The sequence below is a fragment of the Panthera onca genome, chromosome C1 (genome assembly GCF_046562875.1).
Source record: "Panthera onca isolate mPanOnc1 chromosome C1, mPanOnc1 haplotype 2, whole genome shotgun sequence".
In the NCBI taxonomy this organism is placed as follows: Eukaryota; Metazoa; Chordata; class Mammalia; order Carnivora; family Felidae; genus Panthera; species Panthera onca.
In genome coordinates this window covers 30,018,330-30,038,562 of record NC_138346.1, presented here as the reverse complement: position 1 = coordinate 30,038,562, position 20,233 = coordinate 30,018,330, and the positions used below count along the sequence as shown (strand labels likewise).

The following is a 20,233-nucleotide window of genomic DNA, read 5'->3' as shown; positions in this document are numbered from 1 at the left end:
ACGGTTCAGTTACTGAGTTGGAGTCCTGTGTTTGGCGTTTTCTCTGTTTCCCTCTCCCTCTGTCTCTCTCTCTGTCTCAAAATAAATAACGTAAAAGAAAAAAAAAAAAAAGAAGGAACAAGTGTGTGGTTAGTCCTGATTATCACCAGAAGTTAGGGGCATTATCTTTCAGGATTATAAATTGTGCTTTTCTGATAGCAAGAAAAAAAACAAGGTAAAGAAACAACGTGCTAGTAGAAACAAAAGAGGGGAAGGAGTGAAAGAAAAAAGAGAAAGAGTAGACTATGGTAAGAATTGGTAAGGAATTATTAGAAAAAAAGACTATACAAAGGATGCCCTATTTGATGTCTTTGTATAAAGACGTATTATGGGTGAGGGGTGCCTGGGTGGCTCAGTCGGTTAACCATCCTACTTGGGCTCAGGTCATGATCTCACAGTTTGTGAATTTGAGCCCAGCATAGGCAGTTTGTCAGCACAGAGCCTGCTTCGGATCCTCTGTCTCCTCTCTCTGCTCCTCCCTCGCTCATGCTGTTTCTCTCAAAAATAAGGAGACCTTAAATTTTTTTTTCAAAAGAAGATGTATCACAGAGGTATCCACATAATGTAAAAGTGGGAAGGAGTTGGCTTGACTGGATTAAAGGAAGAACAGAATGGGAAGACTGTGACAAAGAAGTTAGATCTCATTGCACATAAGTTTAAATCAACGGGGGAACATGTTATGATATTAGAGTTTTTATGATATTAGTCGCTGGTCCTGCTGCCACTCCTTTGTCCATATCTACTCCAGACAGATAGGAGCAACTACTAAAAAGCTTTTTCTTGTCTTTAGTTCCGGCGGATCATTTGTATGTTTCGTTAAAAATAGGCTCATAGTGCTCTGTAGCGCTTTGCCGACTTCAGTCAGTTTTAAGTTCTCGTGTGATAGATGAGGTTAGTTAAACTCATTTGCAGAGTTCTCTCCCGGCTCTCTTCTCCCCACACTGACATCCACCAACGTTTTCTGTGTGTCCACCATATACCTCTGCCACTTTAAACTATAGACTTTAACTGGCCTTCCTTTTCCAAGAACCTATTTGTTCCTTGTTCCAACTACCACCCTTACCCTCTGTCTTTTGAATGACATTTTTGTCAAAGATGGGGACTATCTTACAGAGAGGAATCAAGAACAAGACAAAATGCATGGAGATACCTTGTGATCATTCTCATTAAATTTAAAATTTTGATTTGGATGGGGCATATGAGTGAATTCTTTTCTATTAAACATGACATTATACTCTTTATATACTTCTAAAGTTTATTTATTTATTTTTGAGACAGAGACACAGAGAGAGAGCGAGAGCAAGCGAGCTCTCACACATGCTGGGAAGGGGCAGAAAGAGAGAGGGAGAACGAGGATCCCAAGCAGGCTCTGCACTGACAGCGGGCTCAAACTCACAAACTGTGAGGTCATGACCAGAGCTGAAATCAAGAGTCAGACGCTTAACTGACTGAGTTTCCCAGGTGCTCCATATACTGTTTATAAAAATGCCAGGGTAGGGGCACCTGACTGGCCCAATTGGTAGACCATGCGACTCTTCATCTTAGGGTCGTGAGTTCAAGCCCCACATTGGGCATGGAGCCTATTTAAAAAAAAAAAAAAAAAGAAGCCTGGCTAATGGGTAAAATCTTCATAATAACTTCGCCTGACTATGAATAGGTATATGTGCACTAATAGAATTTTAGGGAAAAATAAACTCTAAACTGATAGAATCTAAATTCTTTTATGATTCAGGAATGAGATCTCTGCTTTCCCTTTGTCCTTCAGACATTAGCCTAATGTTAGCTTAAACAGCTTACAAAACATCAGCATTATCAGAATGATTTCTGGACATAAAATAGCAGTTTTTATTCTTCCTTTGAAGAAAGAATGTGAAATAACACATACATAGGATCTTTTTTCTCCCTGGGGAGGGAACATACAAACCCAACCTTGATACTTAGTGTCCTTTAAAGAAATATTAGTGAATGAGTTTAGCTCTATAATGGATTAATAAAGGATTGTGGGGATCTGAAAAAGTTTAAAGCTTAACCTTACAGATAATTAAGCTCTGCCAAAAAAAGTACCCATTGCCAGTAGACAGAAATGTAGTCTGGAAGGACTACTAACTGGATGCAGGATGAAACTTCCTTTAATTTTATATGATAGGGGCGCCAGGGTGGCTCATTTGGTTGAGTGCCTGACTCTTGATTTTGGCTCAGGTCATGATCCCAGGGTGCTAAGATCGGGCCTTTTGTGGGGGCTCTGCACTAGCATGGAACCTGCGTATGATTCTCTGTCTCCCTCTGCCCCACTCGTGCACAATCTCTCTCTCTCTCTCTAAAAATAAGAAAAAATTTTTTAGATGATAGTATCATGTTGAAAAAAAAATGCTATCAACTAAACTAAAACACGTTGATTTTTTTGTAATTTAGTGTTTTATTTCATACTTCATGAAATAACCCTTTCAGACTTAGATTTATTATGTATCAATCTTGTGTGTGCATATAAAGGGAGATGTAAATACAATTGGTTAAGAGGTTCCAAAATTTCTTTGCATTCAAAACCCACCTTTTCTAAAACACTTTTTGTATCAGTTGTTGATGGCTGTGGTTTTCCATCCAGTATTGTCTTCTGGGCCACCAAAAGTGTTGGAGGTGTATCAACTCCTAAGAGAGCCCTACTACTGAATCTAGGGTTTTTTTTTTTTTTTTTTTTTTCCCTCAAGTCGCTGATTCTATTCCGGAGGCTTCCAGGCTGGCATTGTCTGATCTAACCAGAAGAGGTCAATGGGTTGTTTCCCGGTAACACACAGGATTCATTTTCCTTCAATGATTTTTTTTTGACCCAAACTTAGAGGGGTTGTAATTGACAAACCATACCATCAGAAATAATATCTAAGTCATTTCAGTGTGTGTGTGTGTGTGTGTGTGTGTGTGTGTGTGTGTGTGTGTGTTAGGCTTATTTAACTGTTTATTTGTAGGTTTCCAAAACGCATGAAGAACTAATGTACTTGGTAAGGAACTCGGGTTTCTCAGAAGCCTAAGCTCTTTTAGCCAGTCCCATCTCTTTTTTATATGCTGTTAATTTCCTCCTTTAAGGGTTGTGGGTTTTATTAAACAATGCACTCAACTCAGTTGAAATAAGGACAATGTGAAAAGCCACATTCAATTTTCTATATGTGGAGGTGCTGACATCCAGGTTAATACAGCTACCTGGCCAATAATATTAAGAGACCGGTTCGTAAAATGCATCTTGATTTCTGAGATGTTGAAGTGTGAAAAATGTGTGTCTTCGCATCTGTGAAATGCATTATGTCATAGTGGCTGGGTTAATGTATAATGGGTTTTCTTTCACCATTTCCAAGGTTGGGATGTACCTTAAAAGCTTGCCTTAAAAAAATCAGTATACATATATATATATATATATATATATATATATATTTGGTGTGTTAAAAAAATCTAAATAGCTGCAATAGCCCAGGTTTAAAGTCGGAGAAAGATGTAGGGGGCGAGGCAAGAGCTGAGTAATACACAAAGAATGGAAACTGTGGAAGCAAAAGCAATGGTGAGTTTAAAAAAAGGGACAAAGTCACAAGCTTATTTAAAAAATGTAATGACAATGACAACAATAGCCAAAGTACAAGGTAGCTCATTCTAAGATTATTTTTACCTAAAACATAAGCTCTTTAATCGGAGGCTCTCTCCATTTTAGGGATGCTCATTTTCCTTATCACAGATTTTAATGATATATTCAGTATTGTGATTGATTCTGGTTTGTGTCCCCCCCATTACAGTCAGCTGTTTTTGCACACCACCATATTCGCAGTGGGTGGTACAGAATACCATTGAATGACTGAGGGGATTTCGGTTAATATTCGTAACCCTTTCATGTGCAGGGGAGGTCTTTGAATACCTACCCTCCTTAAGCCTCAGTTGTCTCCTTTGTCAACTGGGAATAATAGGATTCCTAGTAAGAGCCTCTAAAGGGTTGCTTTGAGGATGAAATGCAAGAGTACATATATAAACCTTAAACACAGTGCCTAGCACAAAGTAAGCGCTCATTAAACAGGAGCTTTTGTTTGCTGCAGCTCACTGCGGCAAACACACACGAACGGCGCAAACGCCGAGCCCTCTCAGCGGAATTTTCTTTTCGAGGTTCGTCTGTTGCTGGGAATTGACAAGCAATTTCCCTCTGGGCCCTCAAATGCTAAAACCTTCGTGTCTATCTCGCGTCCTAACTCCGCTGTGAGCCCAGTCATTTTGGTTAGAACAGGTTTGATTTTACAAGCTCCAGAGTGGGGCCCTGACCCCGGTGGAAGTGTTCGCTTTAAAAGATCTGCGGGAGGGGAGGGTTGGGGCGGGAGGAAGGGGGCTCCAGCGCTGGGGGGCGGGGGTGGGCAGGGGGCGGTGCGCGGCTCCTGCGTCAGAAGGGGCCCTGTTTTCGCACCTTCCCTGACGTCAAAGCTCAGTCAGGACTGCAGCGCTACGTTCCCGGTGGATGTCTACGTGGGCTGAGTCGTGACTCGGGGCCCGGGTCTTGCGAGTGACGCTCGCACTTCGCTCCTCGTCTCACACCGGCGGGAGAGGCCGGGGGGCTCCTCTGTCTGGCTCCGCGGGCTGCGGGCAGCAGGCAGCGGGCGGCCGCGGCGCCCTGGACGGCCCGGGGGGTCCGGGCACCGCCATGGAACCAGAATAGGAAGGGAGCGCGCCCACCGGTCCTCGGCCTGCGCCCAAGCCCGGGAGGAATCCGGGAGGCCTCCGCGGAGGTGAGAACCGCGCCGCAGAGCACCGCGGCGGCGGCGGCGGGCGCGGGCGCGGGCGGGGCGGGCCGAGCCGAGGCGGCGCGCAGCCGGGGCGACGCCCGCGGGCTCCGTGCGCGCGGCCGGGGGTGGGGCCTGCTCGCCTCGCGCCCCGGGCGCCTTCTTCCTCCCGAGGGACGGCCGGACCGCTCGCCCGGCTCCTGCACCCGCCTCGCAGGTCCTTCTCGGCTTCTCCTGTCCCCAGTCCCTTTCTGCCCGTCCTGCGGGAGCGGGGCCGGCGTCTCCGGGCCCGGATCGAGGTGGCTGGGGCGTGGGGTGGAGGTGGGGCGCAGGCTGCCCTGCGCTTCTGTCGGGGGCCCTGGGTCGGAGGGGCCCGCGGACGCGGCCTGGGGCTGGGAGGTGGAGAGGGGGCGGCTCGCGGAGGTCGGATTTGGGGCTTTGTACCCGCGGGGACTTGTAGGGGCACCTGTGGGGCCGAGATCCGAAGCCACCTGTCCACAAATCCCCTTCCCCCATTGCCCTGCGCTATGTCCAGCTGTCCCCAGACCTAGGCCCTTATCAGCCTTTGGCGATTGGGATTTATTTTGGAAGCGTTAGATTTTTGTGTTAACGATCGTTTACTATCGTCGTGCAACAGTTGTGTAAATCTGCTCAGATTACGCCGTCGTTATTACGTGCTCTTTAGAAGGCCCTTTGCAGCTCCTAACATTATCCGACGCGATGATTTTGGCAGCGCGGGGAAGAAATGCATAACGAGATGCTGGCTGTTAAACGTCTTTAATCCCCAGAATAGAATTATATTTAATTTGTTTGACAGCAATTATATACTATCAGGAAAAAAAAAAATAAACCCACTGAAAAAGCCCTTAGCAATCTTATCATCAAGGGAGTCAGTATTAACAATTTGGGGTACGTAAGTGCATATTCGTGTTACATAAAGGGGAATGCTAATGTAGTCTGCTTTTTTTGCTTAGTGCGTTGTGGTCATTTCTATATCAGTGCATAAACGTTTTTCTGCTGCCTTCTTAACGTGCACTGATTTGGACCCAGAGCCTGGAAGGCAAGAATTTTCTTCTTCTCCCTGCACTTTGGCCAGTGGCCAACGTTAGTAAAGAAAGTGGTTAGAGATTTGATAAAGTATCACCGCAATGGCCAAGGTATTGGATAGAAATAAGCTGAATTCAGGATAACAGCCATCTTCTGTATAATATTGTTTGTTTGGCTTAATAATGTGATGCAGTTTTTTTCAGATTGCAGTTTCACCCATTAGTGAATTGTGAAATTAATTTTGTGGGTCATAACTAGCACTTAAAAAAAAAAAACAAAAGAGGATAGCTTAGTAAATACCAGAATGCATTACAGGTAATGGGGATATTTTGTAAGCTTTGTTTTAACTGCGTGTGTGTGTGTGGACCACTGCGTGCGTGGGGTGCATGCGCGTGAGGGTGCGTACATGTGTGATTGCGTGTGTGTGCGGGGTTGTGATATAAAATGTATTGCTTCCTCGGTGCTACGCTAATTAAGTTTGAAAATCACTAATCCAAGGTACTGTCAGCACTCATCTCAGAATGGGAGCAATGATGCAATTAAGCTAAACGTTAGTTTTACTCTTTTCTTTGGAATATGTGACAGTGTTTATTGCAACAAATTAGATCCCTAATTATTTGTTTTCCCTTAATATTAAAACAATCAATTAGCATTCCTGAAAATACAGAGAGGAAGCATTTTATGGAAGTTAAGAGGTTAAGAGCATAAACTGCTCAGATTGACCTACAGTCAAATCCCAGCTACAGTGGTTATTGGTGTGTGACCTGGAACAAGATACTGCTTCTTTCTAAACCTCAGTTTCCTGATTTGTAAAGTGGGAGTTAACCGGGACACCAATTTCATAAGGGTGTTTGCTATTCAGATGGGATAATGCATATGAAACTGTTGACATAGTGCCTAGCCCAGATTGAGTATTCACTAAAAGTTAGCTATTATTATTTTATTAAGACTGAATGGAGGATAATGCTTGTCACCAGAGGAAAGGCAGCATAAACATAAGGTGGATAATCCAAACAAATGGGAAGCTGAAAATTAATGTTGTAAAGAAAGGGACACTGAATTAATAAGATGGTCTTTTTATTTCAATTAGCCATTGTTTTGTGACTGCTCCCCGGTTGTTTTCCTGTTGCTAGACAGATAATTTGGGTGATCTTACTCAATAAATCAAATGCCTTTCTATTGTCTTTTTATATTTAATATTAAGTTGGTGTCTGTCTTGTGTGACAGTTGAAAAATATTTCCCATAGGGATTCTGGATTTTGTTAGCTCTTATTTCAAAATACCGTGGTTTGGGAAACACGCACTACAACTCTGAACTCATTGCAACGATGTGTTTATCTCTGCAGCAGGTCCAGAGCTCAGGTGTGCAAGAAATAGTCCCAAAAGAAAAATAGATGCAGTTTGAGACATATGTGCTGAAGTCACCTCAGGCAGTCTCAGAGATCTTTGCTCACTGCCTCAGATCGGTTTATGCTCTTTTAAGTGTTTCATAAACCAAAGAAATAGAGTCTGAGCATTGTCCTTTTTTAGAGCATTATTATTTTTATGAAAAATAATTTGAATGCTTTGCACTCAAAAAAAAAAAAAAAAAGGCCATTGCAAGAGTACTTAATTGGGTGTGACAACTGTAAAAGTTTGGGGGAAATCGTAAACGTTAATCAAATGCTGCTCTCAGTTTTAGAAATGCCTGTAAGTTCTTGTTCTGTTTGAAAGGAACCAAAGTGGAAACTTGTTGATGGTAAATTATGGTGTGGTTTATGAAAATATGAAAAAAATATGACTTGGAACTCTAGCTGTCCTAGCCACAAAAAATCTCAATGAAACAAAAAAGCTTAAGTTGACCTTAAATGAAACATGTATACATTCATATATCTGAAGTTAGACAAAATTCTAATTTATGTGTGTATCTATTTTTAAAATTCTCCTAATTTTTAAATAGGTAATTCACCGACTGCTGGGTCTTGTCAGATAAGACAGCTTTTGTCTTACACTGATATGCAGTCATTGAAAATTCGGTTTTGGAATTATATATCATATCATATAGGAGTGCTCATCATATACGGTTAAGTGAGAGTCAGCAGGCTACGTAGAATATAGTACCATACCATTTTTGTAAATACATATTTAGAACAAAGAATATATGATAAATATTAATGGTGGGTAGTGGGATTATGACTGATTTTAGTGATCTTTATTTTTATAATTGTGCCATGGTATGTTTTATTTTCATAATAAAAATTAATAAAAGTAATATTTGAAAGAAAAAAATTACTGTGTGTTTTCCTAATTTGCAAGCATAAATGAGACTAAATCTTTGCTCTAAGGGATACTGATTCTTTGTATTTGGATAATTTGGGTGTTAACTAATACTCTAATATCCTAGAAAATGGTGCCGCATAGTTTAACTTACCCTGTGAAAAGCTCCTTTGAATAGGGAAGAACCACTGTTCCAGAATTTTCTTAAAGCTCTGCATATACTGCTTTCCAAAAAAGCCCAAAAACAAACAAACAACAACAAAAAAACCCCCACACTGTCTGAATATGTGGTCTAAATTCTTAAGTTTTCTTTTAACTATGATCATGTTGAAGCTGAATCTACGTTTCTTGCTTTATTGCCCCTTAAATTTTTAAGTGAAGTCTTGGCTCCAGCTTAACTTGTCAGTTTACTGTCTCTAAAGGTACTTTTGCTTTCTTGCTTTTGTACTTTTGCTTTTTTGTTACTTGGAATATTTTTTCCTGATCTTTATTTAAGTACACCCTACACATTTTCCAATGTCCAGTTAAAAAACTATATCCATTGTGACATTTTGGCACTTACTGTTTGTGCTTAGGCATTTCTCAGTCGTTTCCTAGTGCCATTTTAAACTTCTTGAGAGCAAGAAAGCTTGTCTATTTCTATCCTTTAAAGCTTCCAGCATCTGCACGGGGTAGGTGCTAAGTATTTATTCCTTGATTATACAGCGCTGTCACAGCCTCTTTTGAACCAAATTGTTGGAGTTTTTTGTTAACCAATGATCCTGGGTAAGGGTCATCAACACATTGCCAACAACAATGTGGAAGAATAAACAAGATTGATAATTTGGCCTAATTGTCAATTGATAGGTGATCAAGAATTGACAGTGTTTTTCACCGAAAGTAACATAAGAACCGAGTTGTGTGGTTCGTCCAGGATCCACACTTAATTCCATGTAAATATTTCTTTCAAACATTTCCTATAAAGCTCATATGGGTTTGTAGCATCGTGTTCTTACCCTTACCAGAGATCCAGTTTATTTTCCAGCTGCTGTTCCTGGAACCCAAAGATCTGAAATACTCGATGGTGGGTTATATGGGTGGGCCATGACAATTGCTCTGTCCCAGAGCATCTTAGGAGGTCATGTGGGAGTCTATGAGTCACAGTATGTAAAGTGCTTTGTGTTAAAGAGTTAGTATTTTTTTCTCCCATTGACACATAATTGGGTTACTTTTCAAACTTATCTATGACTTGGGGATAGTTACTTGGCCTATGGTAGACACTTAGGGGGCTAATCTTTTTTTTTTTTTTTTTTAATTGTTTTAATTTACAGATGTTTTCCAGGACTAATGCAACTGATGAAATACCTGCCCTTTTCTGCTCAAGGTAAGTGACTTGTTACTTTATGAAAATACCAGGTACCAGTAGAATTCAGAATTGGAATAAAAAGACCCATTCAGTCATGAAAAGTAATATAATCCCAGGCCCCAAAGAAATGATCCCTTTAGTAAGTAAGAATTTTATTAGTATGTAAAAAATGATGACTTATGTTACTGCTTCAGCCTGCCTCAGAATCACCTTAGAGCATTTTAAATATGCATAATAGGCATGTGCCTGGCTCCCCACCAGGCGGTTTTGATTTAGTCAGTTTTTGAGGTGGGGTTCCTAGCATGCAAAGTTTGAAAAATGCCAATCAGGTGCTTCAGAGTCATGGCAGCTCACTGTCTCAGTGGCATGTATGTGACATGAGATGACAGAAATGCAGATAATCATGGCATGGGAATTAAAGGCTGTATGTGTCAAAGATCAAAAAAAATTATAAAGAATTTCAATTTTGTGTGTGTGTGTGTGACATTAGACTAATACTTTCATTTTGCCTTTCATTCAATGATTGTTTTAAATACATTTCGAATTTTTTTTTTTTTTAATTTATTTATTTTTGAGAGACAGAGAAAGATAACGCACAAGTTGGGGAGGGGGCAGAGAGAGAGAGAGAGAGAGGGAGACACAGAATCCGAAGCAGGCTCCAGGCTCTGAGCTGTCAGCACAGAGCCGGATGCGGGGCTTAATCGTGAGATCATGACCTGAGCTGAAGTCAGACGTGTAACCTACTGACCCACCCAGGTGCCCCCATTTTAAATATATTTTGAATAAAGCACTAGAAAATTTGTTATTTTATGATTTTCAAAGTTCAGGTTTAGGCCCTAGGGTTCTCTCAGCTTGAAAATTGGCTATATCTATACACACAGCTTAAAGCTTGTTTCATTTTGTTGTTTCAGGTTAATAAATGAAGTAAAATAATGGAAAAAAGACCAAATTTTAAATAAGTCATTTTTTATATATTCTCTGTTTCAGAGGCTGGTTTAATTGATTTATCTTCCTTGTAAGTGTGGAAGCCAGAAAGTCAAAGTTTGTCGTAATAAAAAGTAACAGGTGAGTGCATGTTACAGTAGCATTTTGATTTAATAAAGCTCTTCTGTTCTCATTGATTTTCAGGCTTGACTTCATTTCTAAATATTGATTTTAATGAGTAAACTTTTTGTATTGCAGGATCATCTTATCAGAAATATTCTACACATTATAGGATGGTTCTGTTACATATTCAACAGACAAGAATGTTTAAAATGATTCGAATTAAAACTTGATGAAATTATTTCTTAAAATTCTGTTTTCATCTTAACAAAACAGCAAAAACCTTAAAATTATATTGAATTATTTAAAATAATCATTAACTGTAAATACTTTATGTCAGTGAGTAAATAGTTGTGTATCAGAATTACTTGGGAAATGAAAAAAATTCTGAATTCTAGGCTGTCTCAGCCCTACTAAATCAGAATTTTGGGGAATGATTGTGCTATTCAACCTGGGTTGGGAACCACTGCAGTATGTAATGTTGAAGGATGATAGTTTCAAGGCGGTAGAAACTTGGAGACTTTTTTTATTTGTAGAGAGATCTCATTGCACCAACTGGAAGAAATTCCTCATATTTATTTGGTTTATGTAGTTGTCAGGAGAAAAGTGTCTTGTGTTTCAGACCCAAATGAGTTATTTTGATTTTTAGTAATTCTGTCAGGTAATTTATCTTAAAATCTGCACCTTTGTGGATTAAGCAGAAAATACATGCATCTTTACTCCCGTGACGGAAGTAGATGTTAGGTATAACAATGAGAATTCATGTAACGTCAGATTTTATGTAGGAACACAATGGGAAAATTACTGAGCCTCATTCGCATATAGTGAATATACTATAACAACAACATAGAGGTAGGAATTTGTCTTTACGGATTGAGTACTGAACCAATTCCTAATAACCGTAACAAGTTATCAGAAAATTGATAAAAAATTGAGTCCAGTCTCCACCTGTCAACAACACACCCCTTTTTTGGAAGGTGCACAACTCTCCCCCTCTCCTCCAGGCTCACTGATCGATTCAGTAGCTTTTGGCAGACTTATCTAATTTCATAATTATTCAAAATAAGGGTGCATTGTACTCAAGAATGAATTTCTGTTCTCTGATATTACCAAGGGTATTTTCCTCAGGGTAGTAAGGACTTAACTGTTTCTTTGTTTGTTTTTTTTTTCCCGTTTTTTCTTTTTTCCAGTTGGAGTATTCCCGGACAGTAGCCACTTGACTTTGGTTATTCAGCATGCAGAACAGACAGGGGTACTGCAGCTATTGCTGTGTGCGCTATAATAACCTGGAACAGGTGAGAGGATCCTGTTAATAAACAGTTACACCTCAAAGGACCTAGTCATGCATTTTATTAAACTCATTTACTCACCCATTGAACAGATTGTTGTGAATCCTCTAATTGGTAGACACCATTTAAAGTTCTCAGGATACAGCCAGGGACAAATCCACATCCCTTTTGTAGTATAGTAAGACAGAAAATAAATAATCATATAAACTTAATACATGATAAGTCAGATTGTGATAAATGTTATGAGGAAAATAAAATAGAGAAGGGAGTGCACTTTCAGGTGGGGCGGCCAGATAAGGTTAAGGAGTGACATTTGAGTTGAGATTTGAATGAAGTTTGGGATCCAGGCTGCCTTATATCTGGGGAAAGAATTTCTAGGTAGAGGGAGGAGAGAGTAAAGACAGAGACCCCAAGGTAGAAGGGTGGTTGGCGTGCTGGTTAAAAGCCAGGAGCCGATGAGGCCAGAGTGCTGGTAAGGTGGAGGGCGGGTGTGAGGTGATAGGTGAAGAATCTAGAGAATTAGATGCTGTAAGACATTGTAGAATAAGGTAAGGACTTAGAAGATTATGCTTCCATGCGCAAATGTTTTAAATGTTGCTAGAGTTTAGATTTTTTCCCCTCCTCTTGTTGCTTGTGTTTTTGGGGTTGTACAAGATTGCTGGGTCCAAGGTCATGAACAGTTACGCCCTGTATTTTCCTCTGAGAATTTTATAGTTTTTGTTCTTACATTTAGGTCTCTGGTTCATTTTCAGTTAATTTTTTTATATGTTGTGATTTTAATGCCCTCCTAGAAGCCCTGTCTCCAAATACAGTCACATTGAAAGTTAGAACTTCAACATAAGAGTTTGGGGCCTGGGGGACACAATTCAGTCTGTAGCAATTAATATTGATTGAGTTTTAGCTATTAAGCCAATTTTATATCCCTGGGCTAAATCCCGCTTGGTCATGGTGCTTAATCCTTCTGTATGTTCCTGGATTTGGCTTGCCAGTATTTTGTTGAGGATTTTTGCGTCTATATTCGTAAGAAATATTGTCTGTAGCTTTCTTTTCTTGTGATGTTTTTGGTTTCAGAACTCGGGTGATGCTGGCTTCAGAGAATGAATTGAGTAGTGTCCCTTTCTTTTTGTTGGAAGAGTTTGGGAAGAATTGTATATGGACGTTTTGAAATCAGTATTCATAGTAATAGTAGCTGTGGGTCTTCTGACCAGAATTGTTCACTTGGCAGAGCCTCAAGGTTTTCTTCAGGGTCTGAGCTGTGGAATTGTATCATAGGTGAAGGAGTAATATAAGGAAGCTCTGGTCCTGTTAGTCTGTACTATTCTATCTCAAGTGATACCTAAGACAAGTTTGTCCTGCGTAAAAATTCTGTTCAGTGGCATTTGTTTTGTTTAGTTATCAACAGTCATCATTTAAATTCATACTAAGGAAAAGTAATTACGATTTCTACATCTCTGCCTTTTAACAGAAAAAAACTTTCTAATGCTGGTTATAAACACGAGGCGGCAGATAATAAATCTCAAAGCTGTCTTTAGTGTTTCTGTCATGATCGATAAAATGATGTCATCACTTGACTTGGACGATTACTTGTTGAACTTTTGACATTACTAAAACATTGAATCTTTAACTACAAGTTCTATTCAGTAAGCATTCAGTATAACTTTTTGCCAAAGGGTTAAAATAATTTTTAGACATTTGGATACTCCTGTACTAAGCAGGCACTTAAAAAGACTGTTGAGGGGGTACCTGGGTGGCTCAGTTGGTTGAGTGAAGGACTCTTGGTTTCGGCTCAGGTCGTGATCTCATGGTTTATGGGATGGAGCCCCATGTTGCGCTCTGTGCTGACATCACAGAGCCTGCTTGGGATGCTCTCTCTGTCTGCCCCTCCCCTGCTTGCTTGTGCGCGCTCTCTCTCTCTCTCAAATAAGACTTAAAAAAAGACCCTGTTGATGACAGCTGAAGTAATTTGCACTAAGTACAAAGTCTTAAATAAAGAGATAAATTTCATGGCTTTGGAGAACTCTAAAGGCAGTGGAGAAATAGAGGACCCAGATGTAGCTGAAGATTCAACAGAAACAATGGAAACCCAGAGAAAGAAAACAACTACCAATTTAGTATTCGATGCTTAATAAATATATCCTTGAAAAAAAAGGTGAAATAGAAATATTTTCAGAAAACGAAAATTAAGGGAATTTACTGGCAACAGACCCTGACTGAAGGAAATACTAAAAAGAGTTCTTCAGACAGAAGGAAAATGATTTCAGTTGGAAGCTTAGAGATACGGGAAGTCAGGAAGATCAGTGGAAAGGTAGCAGGTGATTTAAATGAATGATATCTTGTGGCATTGACAACGATGACATATAAACTGGAAGGAAAGTATATCGAGTTAATTCCTTGCTTAAGAAGAGAGTAAAAGTAGCAAGTGATTTTAGATCTTGGTAGGTCAGGGTTGCTTGTGATAATCTGTTACCACTAACAGACTAGAAAAAGAACCTGGCCTATAACTACCTACCAACTTAACAGAAGTGGAGAACCTGGAATAATAAAAAGCGGTCCACAAGAAGGAAAGAAAGAAGAGACATAGGGACATCGCAAAGGCAGGAGTAATGAAAACAGTTTTAAAAATAAAAACAAAGATTAAATCCAAATGCATCAGTACTGTATTAAGTAATAGACTTGATGCTTGAATTAAACTATTCAATATTTTATCGGAGGTTCTAGCAAGGGAAATAAAGAGAAATTAAAATGGTACATATTAGATAAAAAGAAACAAAACTGTGATTGTACCTTGCACAAAGTGTGATTGTAGATGTAGAAAACCTGAAGATATCTAGGTAAACTATTAGAATTGATAAGTGAGTTTAATAAGCTTGTTGGGCAACATAAAAAGAAATTGTATTTTTATATCCAACAGCATATAGAAAATGAGATCTAAAAAAGGTATTTAATAATAGCATCAAAGAACATGAACTCCTTAGGAATAAATATAACAAAATATGTATAAGGTTTTTATGTAGAAAACCATAAACACTGAGAGAAATATAAGAAAAATTAAATAATTGGTGTGATATACCAATTGGAAAAATCAATATTATAACCATGTCAGTTTTCCCCAAACATATATATTGATTTAATGAAATTCCAAACAAAATTCCAGGAAAGTTTTTTTAAGCATGTATTTTTAAGTAGTCTCCACACTCAACAAGGAGCTTGAACTCTCAACCCCGAGATCAAGAGTCACTAAGTGAGCCAGGCGCCCCTAGAAGAGTTGTTTGTAATGAAAATTAAGCCAGTTCTAAAAATATGTATGCACACGCAAAAGGCTAGGAAAAACCGGGATAATCTTATAGAAGAACAAAGTCAGGAGACTTCATGTACCAGGTATCAAAATTTATTACTAAACTACAGTCATTAAATTTTTTTTTTTTAACGTTTATTTATTTTTGAGACAGAGAGAGACAGAGCATGAACAGGGGAGGGGCAGAGAGAGAGGGAGACACAGAATGTGAAACAGGCTCCAGGCTCTGAGCTGTCAGCACAGAGCCTGACGCGGGGCTCGAACTCACGGACCGTGAGATCATGACCTGAGCCCAAGTCGGACGCTTAACCGACCAAGCCACCCAGGCGCCCCTAAACTACAATCATTAAGACAGCGATGTAAAGTTAGAAAGACCATGGAAGGAAACCAAAAACTCTAGAAACAGACACATACATGGATATTTGATTTGTGACAAATACGGCCCTAAAGAATGGTGAGGACAGGACTTTCTTCCATAAATGGTACTGAGTCAATTGGATATCCATATGGAGAAGAAATGAAACTCTATTACTAAATCATCCTGGATACAAATGCCAATTTCAAGTAGATTGTAGATGTGCATATTACAGGTAAAAACAACAAGACTTCTAGAAATAAACAGAAAATCTTTATGATTCTGAGTCAGGGAGGGATATCCTAAACTAGTAACAAAAAGCACTGAAAAAGAAAAATGGGAGATGATTAAGAAGGTGGAGAGGTGTCCTGTAACTATTGCCGGGAAAGCTGTGGATTTACTGTGCATGTGTGTGTGCGCTCACAAAAATAAACTTTATGAACCCTCTGCCCCCAAAAGAAAAAGTGAAAAGATAAGCCATTGAGAGAAGGATGATATTTGAAACACATATAATTGAACAAAGAGTTCATGTCGAGAATAAATAATTTTTACACTTCGTTAAAAAAAAAAAAGAACATGCATTTGGAAGACAGGAAGAGACTTGAACAGACAAATCATGAAAGAAGATATGCAGGTCACCACTAAAAACGAAAAGCTATCACAAAAATTGCAAAGTAAAGCAACAGTGATACAACATTAAACCCGTTCTACAGTAGCTAAAATTAAAGAGACAATGGCAAGTGTTGATGAGGAAATGGAGGGCTGGAAACCATGACACATTGCTGATGAGGGTACAGGTCGGTATAGACGCTTTGGAAGACATCAGTGCAGAGCCTGATGTGGGCTTGATCCCGTGGTGAGATCATGACCTGAGCTGAAATCAAGAGCCAGATGCTTAACTGACTGAGCCACCCAGACACCCCAAGAGGGTGATTCAACTTTCTTCTCTTTTTTAATAGATTTTTATTATAAAGATATTTGCTTGGGAAAAATACAAGAATTTATTTATTTTTTATTAAAATTTTTTTTTTAATGTTTATTATTTGAGAAAGAGAGAGCAAACAGGGGAGGGGCAAAGAGAGAGGGAGATACAGAATTGGAAGCAGGCTCCAGGCTCTGAGCTGCCAGCATAGAGCTCGACGCGGGGCTCGAACCCACAGACTGTGAGATCATGACCTGAGCTGAAGCTGGCCACCCAACCAAGCCACCCAGGCGCCCCAAAAAATAAGAATTTGTAAGAAAAAATTTAAAATTACCTCTAAGTGTACCTCACAGATGTTAATGATTTTAAAATTTTGGTTTATTTTCTTCCATTAACTTGTCTATACCTTTTAAAACTATAGTTACAGGTAAAAGCACACATGTGATTTTTGCATCTTCCATTTTTCTTCTAATATGTAACATTCCTCCATATTATTTAAAATTCTTTGTATTAATTTAGGTAGCTGTACAGTATTACATCTTAGGGTATAATTTAAATATTTTACTGTTAGACATTTTGGAGATTTCTTGTTTTTTGTTGTTAAGCTTTTTTTTTGCAAAAATCATCCACATTTAAGATGATTTCCTTAGGACAGATTTAGAGAAATGTAATTATTATATTGAAGGGAAAGGTCCTTGTATGATTTTTAGATGCATATTTTAGAATTGCTGTATAGAATGTTCATGTCAATTTATACTTCTACCAGGAGTATATAAACGAATCCATTTGTGAAACTCACTACTAATGAGTATTACCTGTGTAAAACTATTCAGTTTTTTTTTTTTTAATAGCATATGTCCAGTGCTCAGCACAGATACTTGACTACACAGAATCGACAGCGGATGGGTACCACTAGTTTGATGGAACGTTTCTTGCAGGATGTACTCCGGCACCACCCATATCATTCTCAAGAAAGCAGGTAAAGTAGCTGAGTGGGACCATATTAGTCCGCAGTTACTGTATGTTACAGTAGATGGTTGTGTTAACTTTCTAGTACTTCTTAAAGTAAATCTTTTAATTAAGGAACATACAGTGAGATTTTTATCTAGTAACTTCTCTTTGCAATTCTTTAAAAATTTTTCCTAGCTTAAATAAGCAATTTCACTGTAAAAGATATGGACTACACCATACTTTTCTCTAAATAAATGTCTTAGGCCAATAAATAATTCTATATCATTAAGGTGTTCTATTAAGAATGTCATAGGAGTAAGCTGGGGAAAAGGTGGGGACAAAAATAGCTTTTAATTTTTTGTAACGTGTGTTTATTTTTGAGAGAGAAAGTAAAAGCGAGAGTGAGAGAAACTGAGCACAAGCAGGGGAGGGGCAGAGAGGGAAGGAGATACAGAATCTGAAGCAGGCTCCAGGCTCTGAGCTGTCAGCATAGAGCCTGATGTGGGGCTCGAACCTACGAACCGAACCGCGAGATCATGACCTGAGCCGAAGTTGGATGCTTAACTGACTGAGCCACCCAGGCGACCCAATGCTTACTTTCAAAAGATTAGTAACAGACAACGTGGTGACAGTAATGGAGAGTAAGGGTGGTCTAAGTAAAAACTAAGTCTGTTCCACATTAATTGAACTATTTGCTAACTCAATAGAAGAGACCTCAAGTAGAATTGGCTTTTTAATGATCTGTCAGTATCTTGAGAGCTTGTATCAATTTTGATTGAAATTTTAATAAAAATAAATTTTTTGGTAACATTTAAGAGTTAAAGGAAAACATTGGTAGAAGATTGGACTAAATAGTGTGGTGAGTTTGCAGCTACAGCTATATGAGAAAGCAAAATAGATTATTAGCACATCTGTGCAGAATTAATTGTTGAGATAGTGACCAGCAGTTTCTAGAAAAAGGGTAAACTTGAATGCTTTGCAGATCACAACCTAGAATTTAGCGAATGATGAAAAGTTTAAATCGGGACATTTTTTAAAAATGTTATTTTTTAGCTGTTGGAAAGATGATCTTGTGGTGAGTATAAATTTCCAGTTTATAGCTTGTATAAGCAGTGCTTCAACACACATATTTGTACATGCAGCTATTTCTGTGGTGTGCATTTCTAGAACTTGAACTTCTGGGCTAAAGTTTCTGGACCTTAAAAAATACATAATTTTTTTTTATTATTTAACCTTTCATTTTGGAGTTATTTCAGGCTTACAAAAAAGTGCAAAACTGGTACAAGGAATTCTTGTATAACTTTCACCTGACTTCTTCAGATGTTAAATCTAAAATAGTCACATCACAGTGATCAAATCCATGGAATTACATCGGTGCTATACTATTTGTAGACAAAATCTTACTCAGATTTTGTCAGTTGTCTTTCTAATGTCCTTTATTTTGGGACCAGGATTCAGTCCAGGAGCACATATGGCATTTAGTTGTTCCATCTCCTTAGACTCCCTGAATCACGAACAGTTGCTTAGTCTTTTGCTTTCAAGGCTTGGACACTGCTGGCCACTTATTTTGTATGATGTCCCTACATTGGGGTATGGCTGACATTTTCTCATGATTAAACTTAGGTTATGCGTGTGGGAGAAGAACAAATTATAGTTGATGTGCCCTTCTCAACGTATCCAGAGACCCATGATGTTGCCATGTCTCATGGCTGGTGATGTTAACTTGGATCACTTAATTTTAAGATGGCTTCTCTACTGTAATGTTCCTGTTTTCCCCATTATAATTAATGACAAGGACTTTGAGACTATGTAAATAAATATCCTCTTTCTCATTGTACTTCCACTCGCTTGTATTAAACATTGATTGATGATTCTTCCCTGAAACAGATATTACATGTATTAATCAGAATTCTACCTCTACAAAGAAGGGCTTTCTGGTTGTCTCACTTATTTATTGAGTTATCTGTTTATATCATTATAAACTCATGGATATGTCTTTTGTGGGTTTTAATCCTTTACTATTAATTTATTTTGTTGCTCCAGGTGTGTGTGTGTGTGTGTGTGTGTGTGTGTGTGTGTGTAAATTTAAAAATCTTGAGACACTTCCTAGAAGGCTATGCCAATTTATATGCAATTTCTATTATATACATATTCATAGTAGTCTATGAGAAAGCTCATTTCTTATCACTCTTGCCAACACTGGGATTGGCAACTTTTACCCTCCTAACATAACAGGCCAAAACCATGTGTCCCTTAATTAGCCTTTATTTACTTACGAATAAAATAGATCATCTCTCTATATATGTTTATTAGCCATATGTTTATTTTATGAATTGTTTGTAGATTTGCCTGTTTTCCTATTGAGTTATTTGTATATTTTGGATTTGGATGCAATATTTATAGATAATAGTCCTTTGTATCTTAAATAGGTTGATTATTTTCTCAAAATCTGTCCAGTGTCTTTCATCTGTGTGTATTGTCTTTTACTATATAGAAATTAAACATTTTGGCATAATTCGATACAAGGGGACTTTTCCTTTATGGCTTCTTTCATGACTTTTCCTTCATGTCCTTATTTCTACTTTTAAATATTAAAAAAAATTTTTTTTTAATGTTTATTTTTGAGAGAGACAGAGATAGAATGCGAGTGGGTTGGGGCAGAGAGAGAGGGAGACACAGAATCTGAAGCAGGCTCCAGGCTCCGAGCCGTCAGCACGGAGCCTGATGAGGGGCTCAAACTCACAAACCGTGAGATCATGACCTGAGCCGAAGTTGGATGCTCAACTGACTGAGCCACGCAGGCGCCACTACTTTTAAATATTTTTAATCTTCCTGGAATTTGTTTTTATACGTGGTATGAGGTAGGGCTTATTATTATTATTTTTTATAACCATATATTATCTCCACTGATAAAATGTCACGTTAGGGCCACCTGGCTGGCTCAGTTGGTA

General features: G+C 38.7%; 1 protein-coding gene across 4 annotated transcripts in view; it reads left to right on the top strand.

The window, feature by feature from the left end:
* Positions 1-4,477: 4,477 nt before the first annotated feature.
* ZDBF2 (zinc finger DBF-type containing 2) overlaps positions 4,478-20,233 on the top strand; it is a 31,893-nt gene continuing 16,137 nt past the window's right edge. For 2 of the 4 annotated variants that reach the window (XM_060623184.3, XM_060623181.3), the window contains exons 1-5: positions 4,478-4,784; positions 9,392-9,444; positions 10,414-10,491; positions 11,661-11,765; positions 17,183-17,310. In XM_060623184.3, the coding sequence (XP_060479167.3) occupies positions 11,706-11,765; positions 17,183-17,310 (188 nt within the window). In that variant the 5' untranslated portion in view covers positions 4,478-4,784; positions 9,392-9,444; positions 10,414-10,491; positions 11,661-11,705. Of the gene's footprint in view, positions 4,785-4,889; positions 5,078-9,391; positions 9,445-10,413; positions 10,492-11,660; positions 11,766-17,182; positions 17,311-20,233 lie in introns of those variants that run through there. The other 2 variants (XM_060623182.3, XM_060623183.3) reach the window with 2 other exon arrangements.